The 14,624-nt window shown below is 35.3% G+C and overlaps 1 protein-coding gene across 2 annotated transcripts; it reads left to right on the top strand.

Moving 5' to 3' along the window:
- Positions 1 to 827: 827 nt before the first annotated feature.
- nat16 (N-acetyltransferase 16) lies at positions 828 to 13,991 on the top strand. 2 transcript variants are annotated; one of them, XM_060874474.1, is made up of 4 exons: positions 828 to 1,061; positions 4,218 to 4,436; positions 4,604 to 4,828; positions 5,384 to 13,991. In XM_060874474.1, the coding sequence occupies exons 2-4, from the start codon at positions 4,227 to 4,229 to the stop codon at positions 5,948 to 5,950; spliced, it is 1,002 nt and encodes a 333-aa protein (XP_060730457.1). In that variant the 5' UTR covers positions 828 to 1,061; positions 4,218 to 4,226; the 3' UTR covers positions 5,951 to 13,991. The 2 variants fall into 2 exon arrangements, with proteins under 2 accessions (XP_060730457.1, XP_060730458.1); XM_060874475.1 differs by having other exon boundaries at positions 4,167 to 4,436.
- The last annotated feature ends 633 nt before the right edge of the window (positions 13,992 to 14,624 follow it).

Below are 14,624 nucleotides of genomic sequence, written 5' to 3'. Positions count from 1 at the left end.
TTCAAGCAACACTTTCTTTTATTCTTCAGTAATCTAACTTGGGCAGTCTTTTTCTAATTACCTTTTCTTTATCTCACCCTAAGGCCATACATGCGGTCAGGTGTCCACAAACATTAGGCAATATAGTGTCATTATCCTGTACCTGCATCCTACACCTGTGTTTTATTATTTAGCATTCTATCAATTCTAAAAACACTTAGTTTCGTTTTAAGACAAGTGAGTAAAAGAAAGAAAGAAAGAAAGAAAGAAAGAAAGAAAGAAAGAAAGAAAGAAAGAAATTCCACATGGAACCGGTTTTAAGACAAGTGAGTAAAAGAAAGAAAGAAAGAAAGAAAGAAAGAAAGAAAGAAAGAAAGAAAGAAAGAAAGAAAGAAATTCCACATGGAACCGGAACTAAAGTATTTTTCCGTCATCTGCAGCATCCACATAAACACACACACACACACGGGGTGGGGGGACGACGACACAGGCCGGGGAGCGTGGAGAGACACAGACACAGAGAGAGAGAGAGAGAGAGAGAGAGAGAGAGAGAGAGAGAGAGAGAGAGAGAAAAGAGGAGGGGGGAGAGAGGGACCGAGGGGAGATGGGGGAAGAGAGGAGAGAGAGAGAGAGAGAGAGAGAGAGAGAGAGAGAGAGAGAGAGAGAGGAAAGGGGGGGAGCGAGGGGGGGAGCGAGGGGAGGGGGGAGAGGAGAGACACAGACACAGAGAGAGAGAGAGAGAGAGAGAGAGAGAGAGAGAGAGAGGGAGGAAAGAGGGGGGGAGCGAGGGGAGGGGAGGGAGAGGAGAGACACAGACACACAGAGAGAGAGTGAGAGAGAGAGAGAGAGAGAGAGAGAGAGAGGATGGAGGGATTACGTCTCTCTGACTCTATAGTATAGGGGTGGTGGGAGTGGTCTAAAGTGACATACTGAGAGCCTGTGTAGACCCGGTTTAAAATTATCTCTGCAGCTGAGAGGCACTTTAAACCCGCATTTATTCAGCACCTGCGTGGCTGCCAGAGGCCAGTTTTCATCCAGCAAAACCTGCACGAACTGTAAAAGTCCTCCATTCGTCTTTCAAGGTGGGTAAAATTCCGTTCACGATTTCTCTCTCATCCTTTTTTTTTTTTTCACGATAACAGCCAGTGATGTCCTACAGCACATCAAAGGACAAATAATAATAAAAATAATAATAAAACGAATCGTATTTCTGAGAATCTGTGCGAAATAAAAAATGTAATCCGATGATGAGGGGTTTTTTCTGTTCGTTTTTATCTCACAAGCAGCAAAGAATATAATACATTTGATTTTTTTTTTTCCGTTACAAGGCCCCCCACCCCCCACCCCCCTCGACACCACCACCCCCAACGGCCATTTTGTGTGGAATTTTACCGGGACTGGAAGGAGATGGCTAACATGTCTACAGGAGACATATTAATTGATGTTTTAGCTCTGTGTATATGTGTGTGAATGATGTCTATATATCGTATATTACGGGAGAAGCCATGGTGGTTTGACTTTTGTGGTTTTCTCCATTGATTAATGGCGTATCAGTGCACTTTGTGGGTCTCGTAGCCACGAGTAACGCAAGCATCCGACTAATTAAACATTTAGAGTCTACATGCAAATATCGAGCTTTAATAGCTGAACATAATCATCTATGTTAGGATAATGTTGCTGAGATCGTTGAGTCTTGAGCAGCTGTTTGTTTCTGTTGAGTAGATCATGACATATCAGTTTCTGACACTATTCTCGGATTTGCTCAGCCAGCATAATCTAATAAAATTAGAAGCTCCACTGGAAGAGATGACTTAAGGTGAATTCTGAAGATATGCCACTGATGTCACTGTCAGTAGGTTGGTTTTCTCATTACAAACAGGAGCCTTGAATAATGATTAAAATTCTGTGAACTGTAATATGTTGGATTGTCTTCTAATTCTCCCTGTGTGTGTGTGTGTGAGAGAGAGAGAGTCTATAAGTGTGTGTGTGTGTGTGAGAGAGGGAGAGTCTATAAGTGTGTGTGTGTGTGTGTGTGTGTGTGTGTGAGAGAGAGAGAGAGAGAGAGAGAATCTTGTGAGTGTGTGTGTGTGTGAGAGAGAGTCTGTGAGTGTGTGTGTGTGTGTGTGAGAGGGAGTCTGTGAGAGAGTCTGAGTGTGTGTGTGAGAGAGCTGTTGGGGGATGGTTTACAGTGGGCTGTGTGAGCATGTATGTCAGATATTATGTGTATAATCGTGCACTGTCAAAACTGTACTTTTAAACTGTATCATTTTGATAAATACTTAAAGCAGTGATGTGAATAATTGTATGAGTCTTGCTAAGAATTAGATTTTGCATATGTGGTTGTTATAATTTTTATAATGACAATAATCAAAACAGGGTAATTAGGCATCTATAGATGTCTGTTCATATTGTCACAAAAATGCCTGTATTAATCTGTGTTGAAAAGACAAAAACTCAGTGATTAACGATGAAGTCAAAATGCTGCAGTGACCGTTTTACTGTTCCTGTGCACTGTCGATGCCTCCGAAAATACTGCAATGTCATTCACATGATCAGGTCATAATGTATACAGTTAACAATAAGCAAGCATCTAATTATGCTTTTGAGTCAAGCCAAGTCAAGTAGCTCTTTATTGTTATATCACCCATGTACCATATACAGTGAGATGAAGTGAATCATACATGCATGGCATATGCGGTGCGGAAAGGACAACAAGGACAATGAGAATTAAAAAATAAACATACAAGAAGGAGATAATAGGAAACACTAATAAACTGATTTTATTACTAAGTGATTCCTGTGGCATAGCTAACTGCTACATTTTTGGTTTGTAATCCCCTGAAATATTTTTTCATTCCTGGATAGAAAACACAATACTTTTAATAATATAAAACCAAATTCCCCTATTACTAGCATGTTATTTTCAGTCATCACTGTCATAAAGGTATTTTATATCAATGCTACTAATATGTCAAGATTAGTTGACGGTAGATGCACCTTAAATATCGTGCAGTCAAAATTTGTCCAGTCATCCCTCCTGCTATGGTCTGGCATCTATACAAAATGAACAGTTGTGTCACACTTATCAGTATAATTGTATAGACCACATAGTCATTTTTATTTAGTATATTTCTTTTATTTCTTTGATGTGCATTTCATGGCAGCAAAATGTGTACTAATGTTTCTATGGGTGGATTTTGGACTTGAATCTGTTACAGTTACATTATTTGAAAGGGATTTTTTTTTTTATTTCTGTCCTTTTCACTGAAATAAATAATTGTTTTAGAGACTTTAGTATTTTTAGCTTTAAGTAAAATATATTTGATTAGAAATTTGTTATAACTGTTGGCTTTAGACATGGTTTAGACCTGGCTTCTTTAGGCTAAATTAATTTGGGGTTCGTAATGGTTACAGAAGTTGAAAAGGGGATAACAGTTTGAGTTTACATTAGATATGCCAAATAAGATATATGCAAGTATGCAACTGATTGTACAGATTGTACAGACATATTATAAGTAAAATTTCCACTATCCAATATAAATGTAAGGGCACATAGTCTTTCATCTGCCCTTCCATTTGTATTGGCTTGAAATCATTCCATATCGTCTGACTATCCGCGAATAAATCGTTAATGGAATTTTTGTTACGTGACATGTTCTTGCGCAGCACTCAAATAAGCTGCCATAAGAATGCTTTCAAGAGCTGTATTACCAACACAAGCTCAGAAACCAGTAGATATTTAAAGCCCCACAGTGATTTTTATTAGATTAAGGCAACTCTCTAATAAATGAAATGAAAAACCTATAGATAGACACTGGGGAGAAGTAGGGAAAGATGGTTCAGAGTTGCCACTAATTATGCAAATGTATTAGCAATAAGCAGACTTTACAACATTTATGGCATTTGGCAGACAGCCTTATGCAGAGCAACTTAAATTTTATCAAATTTTTATACAACTGAGCAATTGAGGGTTAAGGGCCTTGCTCAAAGACCCAGCCGTGGACACTTGGTGGACCTGGAATTTGACTCACAACCTATCACATTTGTATGTGAAAGTTTTCTTGTGGTTAAGCAGTTCTGAGGAATCTTCTAAAAAACCTAGGTGTCATGAATTCAGCTTAGTGTTTACTACATACACTTTAATATATACAGTAGCTATATGTTAGATTCATTTCATTATGCAACAGATAACAGGAATAGAGCCAATGAACATTACTCCTGTCCTGCTTCACTGGCAGCAATAAACAATGAAGATTGAAAACAGCCTGACTTGCCTCCCTGAGGTGCCTCCACACACTGGACTACAGTTCACTGTGGCTACCGAGGAAGACTTTGATGACATCATGGCCATAAGTCAGGACATCTATGGTGGCCTAGACTACCTTCCCACCCGCTATCAGGCCTGGTTGCAGGAGACAAACCGTACTGTCATCCTTGCTCGCAAGCAAGGCAAAGTGGTAAGATTACAATTTATTTTTACATAATGACGTGTATTATTAAGCACTGCATGGTAATTATTCTTTGTATACTTGTACTAAGCTTTCCAAAACATTGTTTCCACTGCTGTAAATTCATATGAGAATTAAACACATTGACTTTTAGTACGTTTTCTTGCATTTTCCAGATTGCACTTGAGTCAGTATGTGTTATTGACGATGGAGAAACTATGCTGGTGGAAGGCCTCCGTGTGGCCCCTCAGGAGAGGGGCAAGGGAGTTGCGCGGGTGCTGCTCCGCTTCTGTTCTCAACATATTAAATCCAAGTATCCTGAAGTTAAAGTGTGCAGGCTGACAAGAGATGACCAGCTGGGGCCCAAGGACTTCCAGAAGTACAGGCTCATCACTAAACAGGTAGGAGTAAACATACTGTAAGTCAAGTAAGTGACAACAGTGATAGATCATGATAGCATAATAAGCAATTAAATTAACAGTTATTGCAACTTTATCAAATATTTCATAATAATAGAAGCCTACTATCAAACATTCCTTTCTCTGATTTCTTGCAATGGGTAAGTAAATATTGCCACATACCTAACCAGGTTGAATTTTAATAAAGCTGTAAATTATGACCAACTGCTTGGACAACTACTGCTGCAAACTGACATAACCGGTAACGGATAACTGATGAAATTCTCATTAAAGCAGTTTTTGAGTGTGCAAGCATAAGAGATTACAGAGAATGTTTATAGGAATTTGTCTGCAGTAATAACTAAAATGCATCTGTATAATCTCACAGTACATAGAATTTTTAGATCAAATTTTGCATTTGTATATAAACTCAATCATTTCATTCTCATTATGTAAATGCTTTAATTCTTCAAAAACTTTGGTGGGTAGTAGACCGTGCTGATCAAGTTATACTGTACTGTACATTCTCTCACACCTTCATGAAACTCCTGTTTAAAGGGAATCCTGCTGGTACGCTTCTGTGCTGAAGACCTCAAGTTACGCCTCACTGATGTTGGGCTTAATGTGGGTATAGATGGAGATGGCCTTGCTCCTTCCAGCACCCCAGTGAGGTTAGAGGCTGCAGATGTCCAGCAGCTTTTTTTGAGCAGTGAAGCAATGCAGGATGTACTACCTAATGGCACCATTGTGCAAGACTGGCAGCCCTTCAAGCCCATGCCCAGCAATATGGAGATCCTGTTGAAGAAAGACATCGATTGGATGGTGGATGATACCCGTTGCCCATCTATGGCCAGCCTGTGCACTTTCCCCTTTCGTGTACCGATTGGTGACGACTGGTACTACCTCAACATTGACATGTTTGGCAAAGATCTGGCTCTGGCTGTGCAGCAGCTCCTATGTCACCTGAGGTGCCACACTAGCACACTGAAGGGCTATGTGATGTGCCAGGTTTTCCTGGACCCACCTCTATGGAAACCCATGGCTGATTTCTTCAGGGAGACCTTGAAAGTGGAGATGGTGAAGGAATACACAGAGCAATGTGTAGTGGAATCCGACTTGGTGTAGCAAGAGGATGGCTGTCAGCTAAAATTTAGGGGTCCGACATTTGGAGGCCAAACATTAGAACATGGAAAAGCTTTGACATCACTCAAATGGTTTCCTTTCATATTTTGCCCCAGAACAAAACCTTTATCCTATATATAGACAAACTAAGATTTAAAAATGTCCTTCTAGAAATTAAGTTAGTTAAATTAGCTTAAGTTAGTTTAATAATGCATCATCACTGCAAAAAAGGAAAGCAACAATTTGGTAAAATATAATACATATGCAACAATTAAATTTGTTAGGAACACTGACCATATTCGAGAATATAGTACAGTGTGTGTATGTGTGTGAATAAACACATGCTGAGTTGCAAATAAGACTGCACAATCTTTAGGCACTTTATGAAAATCTAAATATAATATCTCACTGCAGACAGTGAGATGTTTGCTTTAGAGACTGTTTTGTCTGAATGTTGTACAGTAGCTGCTAATGTTAACTTTTTTAATAATCTTATAATACCCAAAATAAAATGTAAAAACCTTTTGTTTTGTTTACTCATATTTTAAGTGGCATTTACTCCAACTTTATTTAACATTTAAAAAAAAAACTTTCTGCTGGTTTACTGGCATTTACTGTAATGGCATGCAAAATAGGACAGACAGAGAAGGTTGGTCATAATGTTAGATAAGTCCTTATTTTATGCACTGAACCTTATTTATTAGCATTAATGTGATCTCCTACTATACAGTTGGCAGCTGCAATATGAAGTTTATACAATGTAAAACCAAGATAGATGTAGTGTATTCAATACAGTTATGCCAATATACCTTTTTGGTCATGTGTTGGATTAGTTTATATGATTCAAAACAAAGTTTGGATTTTGGTTAGTACATTAATATGTTTTTTATTTGTCATTTAACAAAATAATTTAGTTAACAACCTAATGAACGGGTATATTTATGTAATTGTCATTTAACTGAAAGATTATGATTAAGACAACATGAACTAGTAGCATTTAGAACTAGACATGATCATAACAAGTCACACTGTCACTATTAATGGGGTTTTGTTAGCAATCCATTTGAGAAGATCTCTAAAGCACTTGTTTTGAGTACATATGAAGAGCCTCATATTTTTGTCCATCAAAATGCTTGATTTTGGGAAATGAAAAACAGAGATTTGATAACGCACAAATATGTTTTGTACAGTACCAGTGTTGTTATCTAGTGATTGCAACAGCTTATTCCACATTTAGTTAATCGATTACTGCCTCAGTGAATTCAACCTTCTCATCAGGACACAACTAGAATAATCAAGAACTTGACAGCCATTTTCAATTTCAAAATAAATGTTTTAGAGAGCAACATTTCGTTCAGCAAGTTAACACCTGAGAAACATTTACCAGCATTTCCCATATTTGAAGCCTCAATTGGTACACGGTACCCTGAAAAAGAAAAAAAAAAACAGGAACAGTCACAAACCCAAATTGTACTCCATCTGTCACTAGAAGAGTTTGGAAGAATCAACTGCTGAGTGTTTATAAATAGCATCCCATGCAACACAGAACTAAGCCTCTGACTGGCCCTGCAATTGAGAAGACACACAGAGGATTCAAAACCAACAGAAACCAAGCAAAGAAGGTTATTGTTGAGCAAAAGAAGTCTTTTTGCCATTCTCAGAAAATTACTTCAACTGATCCAAAACATCCAAATAGAACTAAATGTCCACAGTCTGCATAAGCAATTATACACAATTATACAATCATCTCTACCAGCATCCCCTGCCATAAATGGCTAATGGGCTGAGTTTTCCAAAAGCATTGCAAAGGTTAAATTCATCTTAAATAAGAAAGAGTGTTCAATATAATGCTGGCTCTACCCTTTGCCAGTGCTTTTTGTGCTGTGATGCTTTTGGGGAAGTACGTTCTTGGTTACCAAATTTGGTAAAGTAAATGGTTGTGATCTGAGCATGTACAAACAACCATAATATCTTTACTGGCTATTCTGTCAATGAATATGTTTTTGTTGACAGTGAAGTTGAGTAATGAGGATATATGAGATTCCAAAACCATTTGCTAAATATCACACATAATCAGATATTTATACCCTGTTAAAAACCAACCCTCATGAAAAAATCATGCCGGCAAGCGAAGTTTCCCTGTATTCCAATTAATGCACTAAACATACAAATTGTCCTAATCTGGACCATTTGTAATTTTTTAGCTTGGTTCTTAAGTATTAGCATTTAGTTCCTTTCATGAGATAATGTTACCTCTATATTCCAATCAAGACAATGTTCCTATTAGGTTAAAATGTTTTCAGTATTTTTACAGTATCTACTCAGTTTTGTTTTTATGGTTTTATGGTTTTTATGTTTTGTTTTTTGAAACAATGTTTTATCCAATGAGAAAATGAGATTTCCTTCTCCACCTTTGGACTGCATAATGTGTTGTTATGACTAATATGCACAGTCCATCAAATGTCCCAAACACCTGGTCCATTTGATCAGAATATCAGAAATGTAGTCTGATTTTATCTAACTATTCAAGTTTCTGAGTTTATAATTGTTATGATATATCAAGAGGGACCATCAAAGGAAAGACCTGCTTCTAAACATTTATCCACACTTCATGCAACATCTAGTTATACAGAAACTCTGTGTCAGATTTAGACACGTATAAAGCAGTTTCTCTTGAATAATCATGAACAGTGTAACCATTTATGAAGCTCTAATCAGGATGTATTTAAACACTAAATTTCCAGTCAATTTACTTTATGTATTTAGTATGTAGTACATGAAGAAGTCTAAACAAACAGAGATCAGAAGCAAACTAGATTAAATAAAGCATGGGTTCAACCGCAGTACTGTATCAACTACAGTTTAAGTATTGTTTGATATCTGATTTAAAACCGAAGAATCCTAAAAACAGAAATAAGTGTTTAAGTTTAAATTCTGATTAGGGCTGATTATCAATCTGTATTTTCATTTGACAGCATGGTAAGCAAGGTCACATGTTTGGAAAATATACTGTCTTTTAAAAAAATATATTGGCCTACAGAAATTGCTCAACCTGTTCTAGTCAGTGAAGGTTGTGTTCATTTATAGGAAAACAATAACAGTTTCATTTCTAATTTATAGTAAAGCAGCACTTTATGGCCATTTACCAAAATTGGAAGTATATTGAAAAACCATAATTCTCAAAGTGGGTTTCGTGAACCACAGCCAGGGGAGGTGTTGATTTTATGTTTCGTTAAAGTGGTAGAAATAACAACCCATCATTATCACAGTTATTAAATTAGTTAATTTGTTATCATCTTGGATATTTAATAAACAATGTCACATTTTGTTAAATCTAATGAAAGTTTTAATAAAAATATTCTGTGGATTTGGGAAAGTCTGAGAAGAAAAAATCCTTTGGCTCTACTTGGTAGCCAAAATGGTTCACTGGCTGGAAAGGTTTTTGAACCCTGATCTAGTTAATGGGTAGCTGTGTTCTTGTTGCATATGGAGTAAGATTGTTCTTTTAAAACAACTTTCTAGCATTGTACATTTTCTCTTTTGGGTTTTTTTGCTGGCAAATCTCAAAATAATGTATGAGTAAAGAAGACAATAGCACCTTTTGAGTGCCAGTGACATATCTGTGCTTCAGTATAGTTTATAGGCAAAGCATTGGTAATTGAATTAAGGATATGGATTGTAAGTGTGTGGTTGTCTTTTTAAGTACTTGAATGTATATCATAAACACTATTCATAACAGTGTTCCAACAGCCAGTACCAAGATGGTTACTTGAAATGTTATGAATATCTGTATGATTTTGAGGGGGTCATGGTATTCTTGTCTTGTGGTAATTTTTCCTTTTCCTTTTTCTTTTTTGTATTATTATCTCCCATCCACTCTTATTTGATAAAATTGAAAGAATGGTAGTGGGAGTAGCTATTGGTGATTTATAAGCATGCGTTATCTGTGTTATAGGAATTTTGCTAATTGGCATTGAAGTGACAGCTATGAGGCACATATAAAGTGGAACCACTTTTCTTGTGTTAGGACAGAAAATAGTTGCAGATTGAGGTCAAAGGCATAACCAGTATAATGAAATGGACAGATGGTACGGATAGGATGTATGGCGGATATTATGTTACAAGAAGACAGCTATAGTACATTGGTCGGCATAAGCAGCAGTCAGTAATTAATGATCATAGTAATCAGCAGTAATTCAGTAAATCATAGTCCACAGTTTGTCTCAAAGATAGTACAATCTTTGAGACATTATTTATTATTTTACCAAATCAGTAGGTAAGCTTAGAAAGAGGTAACAAATAAGATCTTAAGGATCCCAAGAGCTTAGATTACCTTATCGTGCCACTAAGACAGAGTGAAACAGGATCTATTGAGTCCTTTGTGGTGTCAACTTGCTGAAATAGAGCCTGTTCAGGGTGGAGGTGCCTTTCAGCAAACCTTCACTCTGGAAACTTGAATGGAAAAAATGACCAAGTGAAGTAAAAGGAATTATCAAGCTCTATTCTTTTCATTTCCTAATTCCTTTGAATGTCATTGTTTGCATCATTATATGTTTAAAAGAAAGGGTATAATATAATGGTTACCATATGGTGTCCAGTAACACTTGCAGTGACATAGGCATTTTCTGGGTAAGATTGGATACACCTGTAATAAGTTATTTCTCTGTAATATGTTTAAGTATCTTGTGTCTGTGATTTTAGAAATCGACTGTAATATATTATATTATATTATATTATATTATATTATATTATATTATATTATATTATATTATACATAACATATGTTATAATATACCTTAGTTCTGCAGCTGCACAACTGAATCCTAAAATGTTTTTATTTTATTTTATTTTTTTTATTAGCTTTGATATTTAAAATCCATGCACGTTGCATTCAAAGCACAAGAAACTGTGTGAGTTATACTTTCTTGTAACTTCCTGTATCAGTCATGGTCATTCAGTGGTCCAGAAATTTCCTCAGGTGGTTCCTCTAAAGACATAATGTTTTAATTGTACACATTGCATCTAAGAACATTTTCTATTAGGTGTATATTTCCACAACAACATTGGAAATGTCCAAACCTGTATGAGTTAATACCAAAGGCTTTAGTTTAAGACTAAAGCCAAAGGTGCACCTAAGATTATCATGGACCCTATAGGGTCCTTTCACTAATCTGCTCTGTTTAAGAGCAATTAGTATAGATGCCCACATAAAGATAACACATGTAAAGTGAAAATGGTTGATGTGCCTGATAGAGATTTCTGTGATTTTATCTGAAAAACAAGTTTTCTTACAGACATGGTCATTACCATAATAATGCTAGAGTTTTTAGGTCCAACTAAATGACCATAGTCTGGTTTAATGAATCTGGTTTGGAGGTGATAAACACAGTAACTCTTTATAAGTATAGCTACGGTTCTTATTTACTTTTGCAAGGAAGGAGTTTTTGTGTGTATGTAACCCATTCCCTTGATGCAGCAGTAACAGCTATGTTTTTCCAAAAAAAACTCTCACCATTGCAAATGGATACACAAATTATATTTAGTGTGTTGCTACTCAAAGAAAATCTGATTTAAATAAAGAAATTACACAGTGATATACTTGAAATGGATCCAGGTGGGATCTCCATTGGAAAAACCTAAAGCGTTATTGTACATCGAGGGGGTGAACAGTTCCAATGCCAATGCAATGTGAGGCAATGTGACTTAATTTTTAAACAACACTTTTCTATAACCCAATAAGACTGCTTTTTCAAGCAGTGTTTGAAAATGAATTGATTTTTTTGGTTGAAATTGTGTGAGTTTTTGAATTATTTTTTTTTTTTAACTTTGTGACAAAACAATTTCAAATACATATTTCATAAAAAAAAATCAAGCCCCGAGAAATCATTGGCATGTGTTGTGTGAGTTGGGTTGGTGGGGGTTGGTAGGGTGGGAAATTCAGGGGTCTGGCAGGTGCTGTCATGAAACATGTGGCTAGGTTTACACTAAATGTAAGCCATTTAAATCCATTTTAATTCTAGAGATTTTCTAACACATTCAATAAGATGGCTTCAGATTTTTGACCACATAAGTAAAGCAGTCATTAGGATACAAGCATATAGATTTATCAGCAATAACACACACACACACACACATATTCACTGACATGTATTTTTTGTGTGTGTGAACCTAGCCATTCTATATTTTGAAAGCTGTACAGATATTGGCTCTGGTAAAGGTAGAGATATTAGTAAAACATTTCTTTTTTTTGTCTGTTTGCATTATATTAATATTGTATAGCTATGTTCTTGTATGCATCTGAACCTCTCTTTCTGTAATCTACTCAATGGTTTAGGAATGTTTGAATTTAAACAATATAAATAGTAGAGATATATTTAGATTTAAGATACATCAGCATTTATAACTTAGATATGTTGGGGTAAATTAAACGCTTTAGTTGCTGTTGATTTTGTCATGTTAGTTAAAAAATTATGTACAGAAAAACAAATTCTAGACTCTAGCTTGTTTTTTTTTTTTTTTGCTTTTAATTTTGCTTTTGTTATGTTTTGTTTTATATGTTAACTTCTGTTTGTTTATGCAAGGTGTTAAAAAGAGAATGTCAGAATATAATTTTAAGCACCTCTATATAATGACAAATAGAGTAGATAACAAGGTCATTTTTTTAGAATTTCTTTAGCCACGATAATTTGCATGTTTTATAAATTACCCTTAATGACTAATGCAACCCTAATGCATTATGGATGATAGCATCTATTTTGGTGAAATCCGTGCAAAATCATTTTGGATATATTCATCCAAACATGTTAATTCCTCTTTTTTCATTTTGGCGTACAGTTTAAGAATGGAAAAACAATACTAAACGTTTAAAGGTTTTTAGCTAAAATGCAGTTAAAATTTGAGGAAACAAGTGCTTGTTGCACTTTACCTTCATGTTTTATGTCAGAATCTATTAAATTTATTTTGTCATATATAAAATTTGGAAATAGTCAAAAAAGTGATATGCAAGTGCATGTTATTTCTTAAAAATCTAAATATAATAACATTTATTGTAGTGAAATCTATCATGTGTAGGAACAAACTTTTTAAAGAGGTGATTGTACATCATCCTGCTTAAAATATATAATGCCCTGGAGGTATTTTTTGAATTAAAGCGATTGAACATGGAGTACAGAAGCTGCAGTTTCAGAGATACTTAACAAATCTGCAGTGTTCAGCACAGTGTGTGGTTAATGGAACACCATGTTATTCCAGTCTGTTATTATTTTTGTATTTTTTTTTGGTAGCATTCTTAGGCTGTTGTGTATAAAATTAATATAGTATAAATGCTACATTTGCTGTACTACAAAGTTTGTCAAGATCATGTTAGGTAAGATAACTTATTCAAATTATTTAGAGAACTGTGTATGAAGTACAATATTTGTACAGGCTTATTAGTTCAAAGCCACAATCAGGGATTTAAGAACAAGCACTGAAATGGAAAATATGACTTTAGTGAAAATCAGATCTATGGAAAAAACAAACAGTGACATAAGATAACTACATAAGACCAAATGAATATAGTCTAATTTTAGATGTTGCACTCTTGCACTCTTCTGGCTCAAATTAAACAGAGCAAAAATCAGACATAAATAGATGATCCCTTATTGTGGCATTAAAACGGGGGCTTTGCTTGAGTTTTTGTGACTTATTAATGAAAGTAACATCTAAGGAGCCTGCTGAGGATGTGTTAAGTAGGGGGGCAAATAGCTCCCATTTTAAAGAACAAATAGCCTTATACGGAACTGGAGCATTTATTGCTACTTGCTGTGGTTACAGTGGACACAGTGTTATATTGTAGCATAGCTGAAGTCTATGTTGTTTATGTTGATAGTGAAAGGTTTTATGTAGTTGTTCTTTAATTAGATCAGATTCAGTGGTAGTATTGTGTGTGTACCTAGTTTGTGAAATGTACTGCAGCACCTAACATTTTCTTTTTAAGTAGAAGATACAGTACCCCCTAAAATATTCTTCAAGATTCATCATTAAACAAAGACGTATACTTGAACTTCTTTTGTAGTGGCCATTTTTCAGTGTTGGCTCTTAGTAGCCCATGACATATTTTCCTTTGGGTTTTCCATTAACTCCAGTTATCTGCTTTTATTCATCAGTGTTTGACATTATTCACAGACAGCACATTTATATAAACATGCATAAGTTAAATTTGAAATCACACCGATATGACATATTAACCTAGTTTCCTAGGACTAGTTTTTTTTTAACCTTAGGTCTAAATAACGCATATTAAAAAAAAAAAAAAAAAAGCAGCTACCATTTATTCTAAAGATTGGTTTGTTCAAAGGATTGGTTTAAAGATTACAGACTCATATTAGACACTACAGGAAAAATTGTGCTACAATAAAACATGGACCTGTACAAAAAAAGGGAAAATTCCAGAAATATAGTAAACATTAATAATTTAAAATGAACACCATGCTAAGCAACGTTATTAAAAACCTCCCACTTGGAAAATTAATCATCCCTTTGTCCAGTGTATCCATGCTGTATTTACATGTACGTGTTCACATCACATCAGAGCATTATTATTACAAAGTGTGAGCTCAGTACAATAAATATTTTAGAGAGAGAGAGAGAGAGAGCACATTTACATAACGTTTCTTATTAGAATTGTTATATTTTG

The sequence above is a fragment of the Tachysurus vachellii genome, chromosome 7, assembly GCF_030014155.1.
Source record: "Tachysurus vachellii isolate PV-2020 chromosome 7, HZAU_Pvac_v1, whole genome shotgun sequence".
NCBI lineage: Eukaryota > Metazoa > Chordata > Actinopteri > Siluriformes > Bagridae > Tachysurus > Tachysurus vachellii.
Note: the sequence above shows the minus strand (reverse complement) of the source record. Positions and strands in the feature narration are given on the sequence as shown.

Coding starts and splice junctions, on each gene's coding strand:
- nat16 (XM_060874474.1), top strand. CDS start 4,227: ATGAAGATTGAAAACAGCCTGACTTGCCTCCCTGAGGTGCCTCCACAC. Junction 4,437..4,603: donor CTCGCAAGCAAGGCAAAGTG/GTAAGATTACAA, acceptor TGCATTTTCCAG/ATTGCACTTGAGTCAGTATG. Junction 4,829..5,383: donor ACAGGCTCATCACTAAACAG/GTAGGAGTAAAC, acceptor TCCTGTTTAAAG/GGAATCCTGCTGGTACGCTT.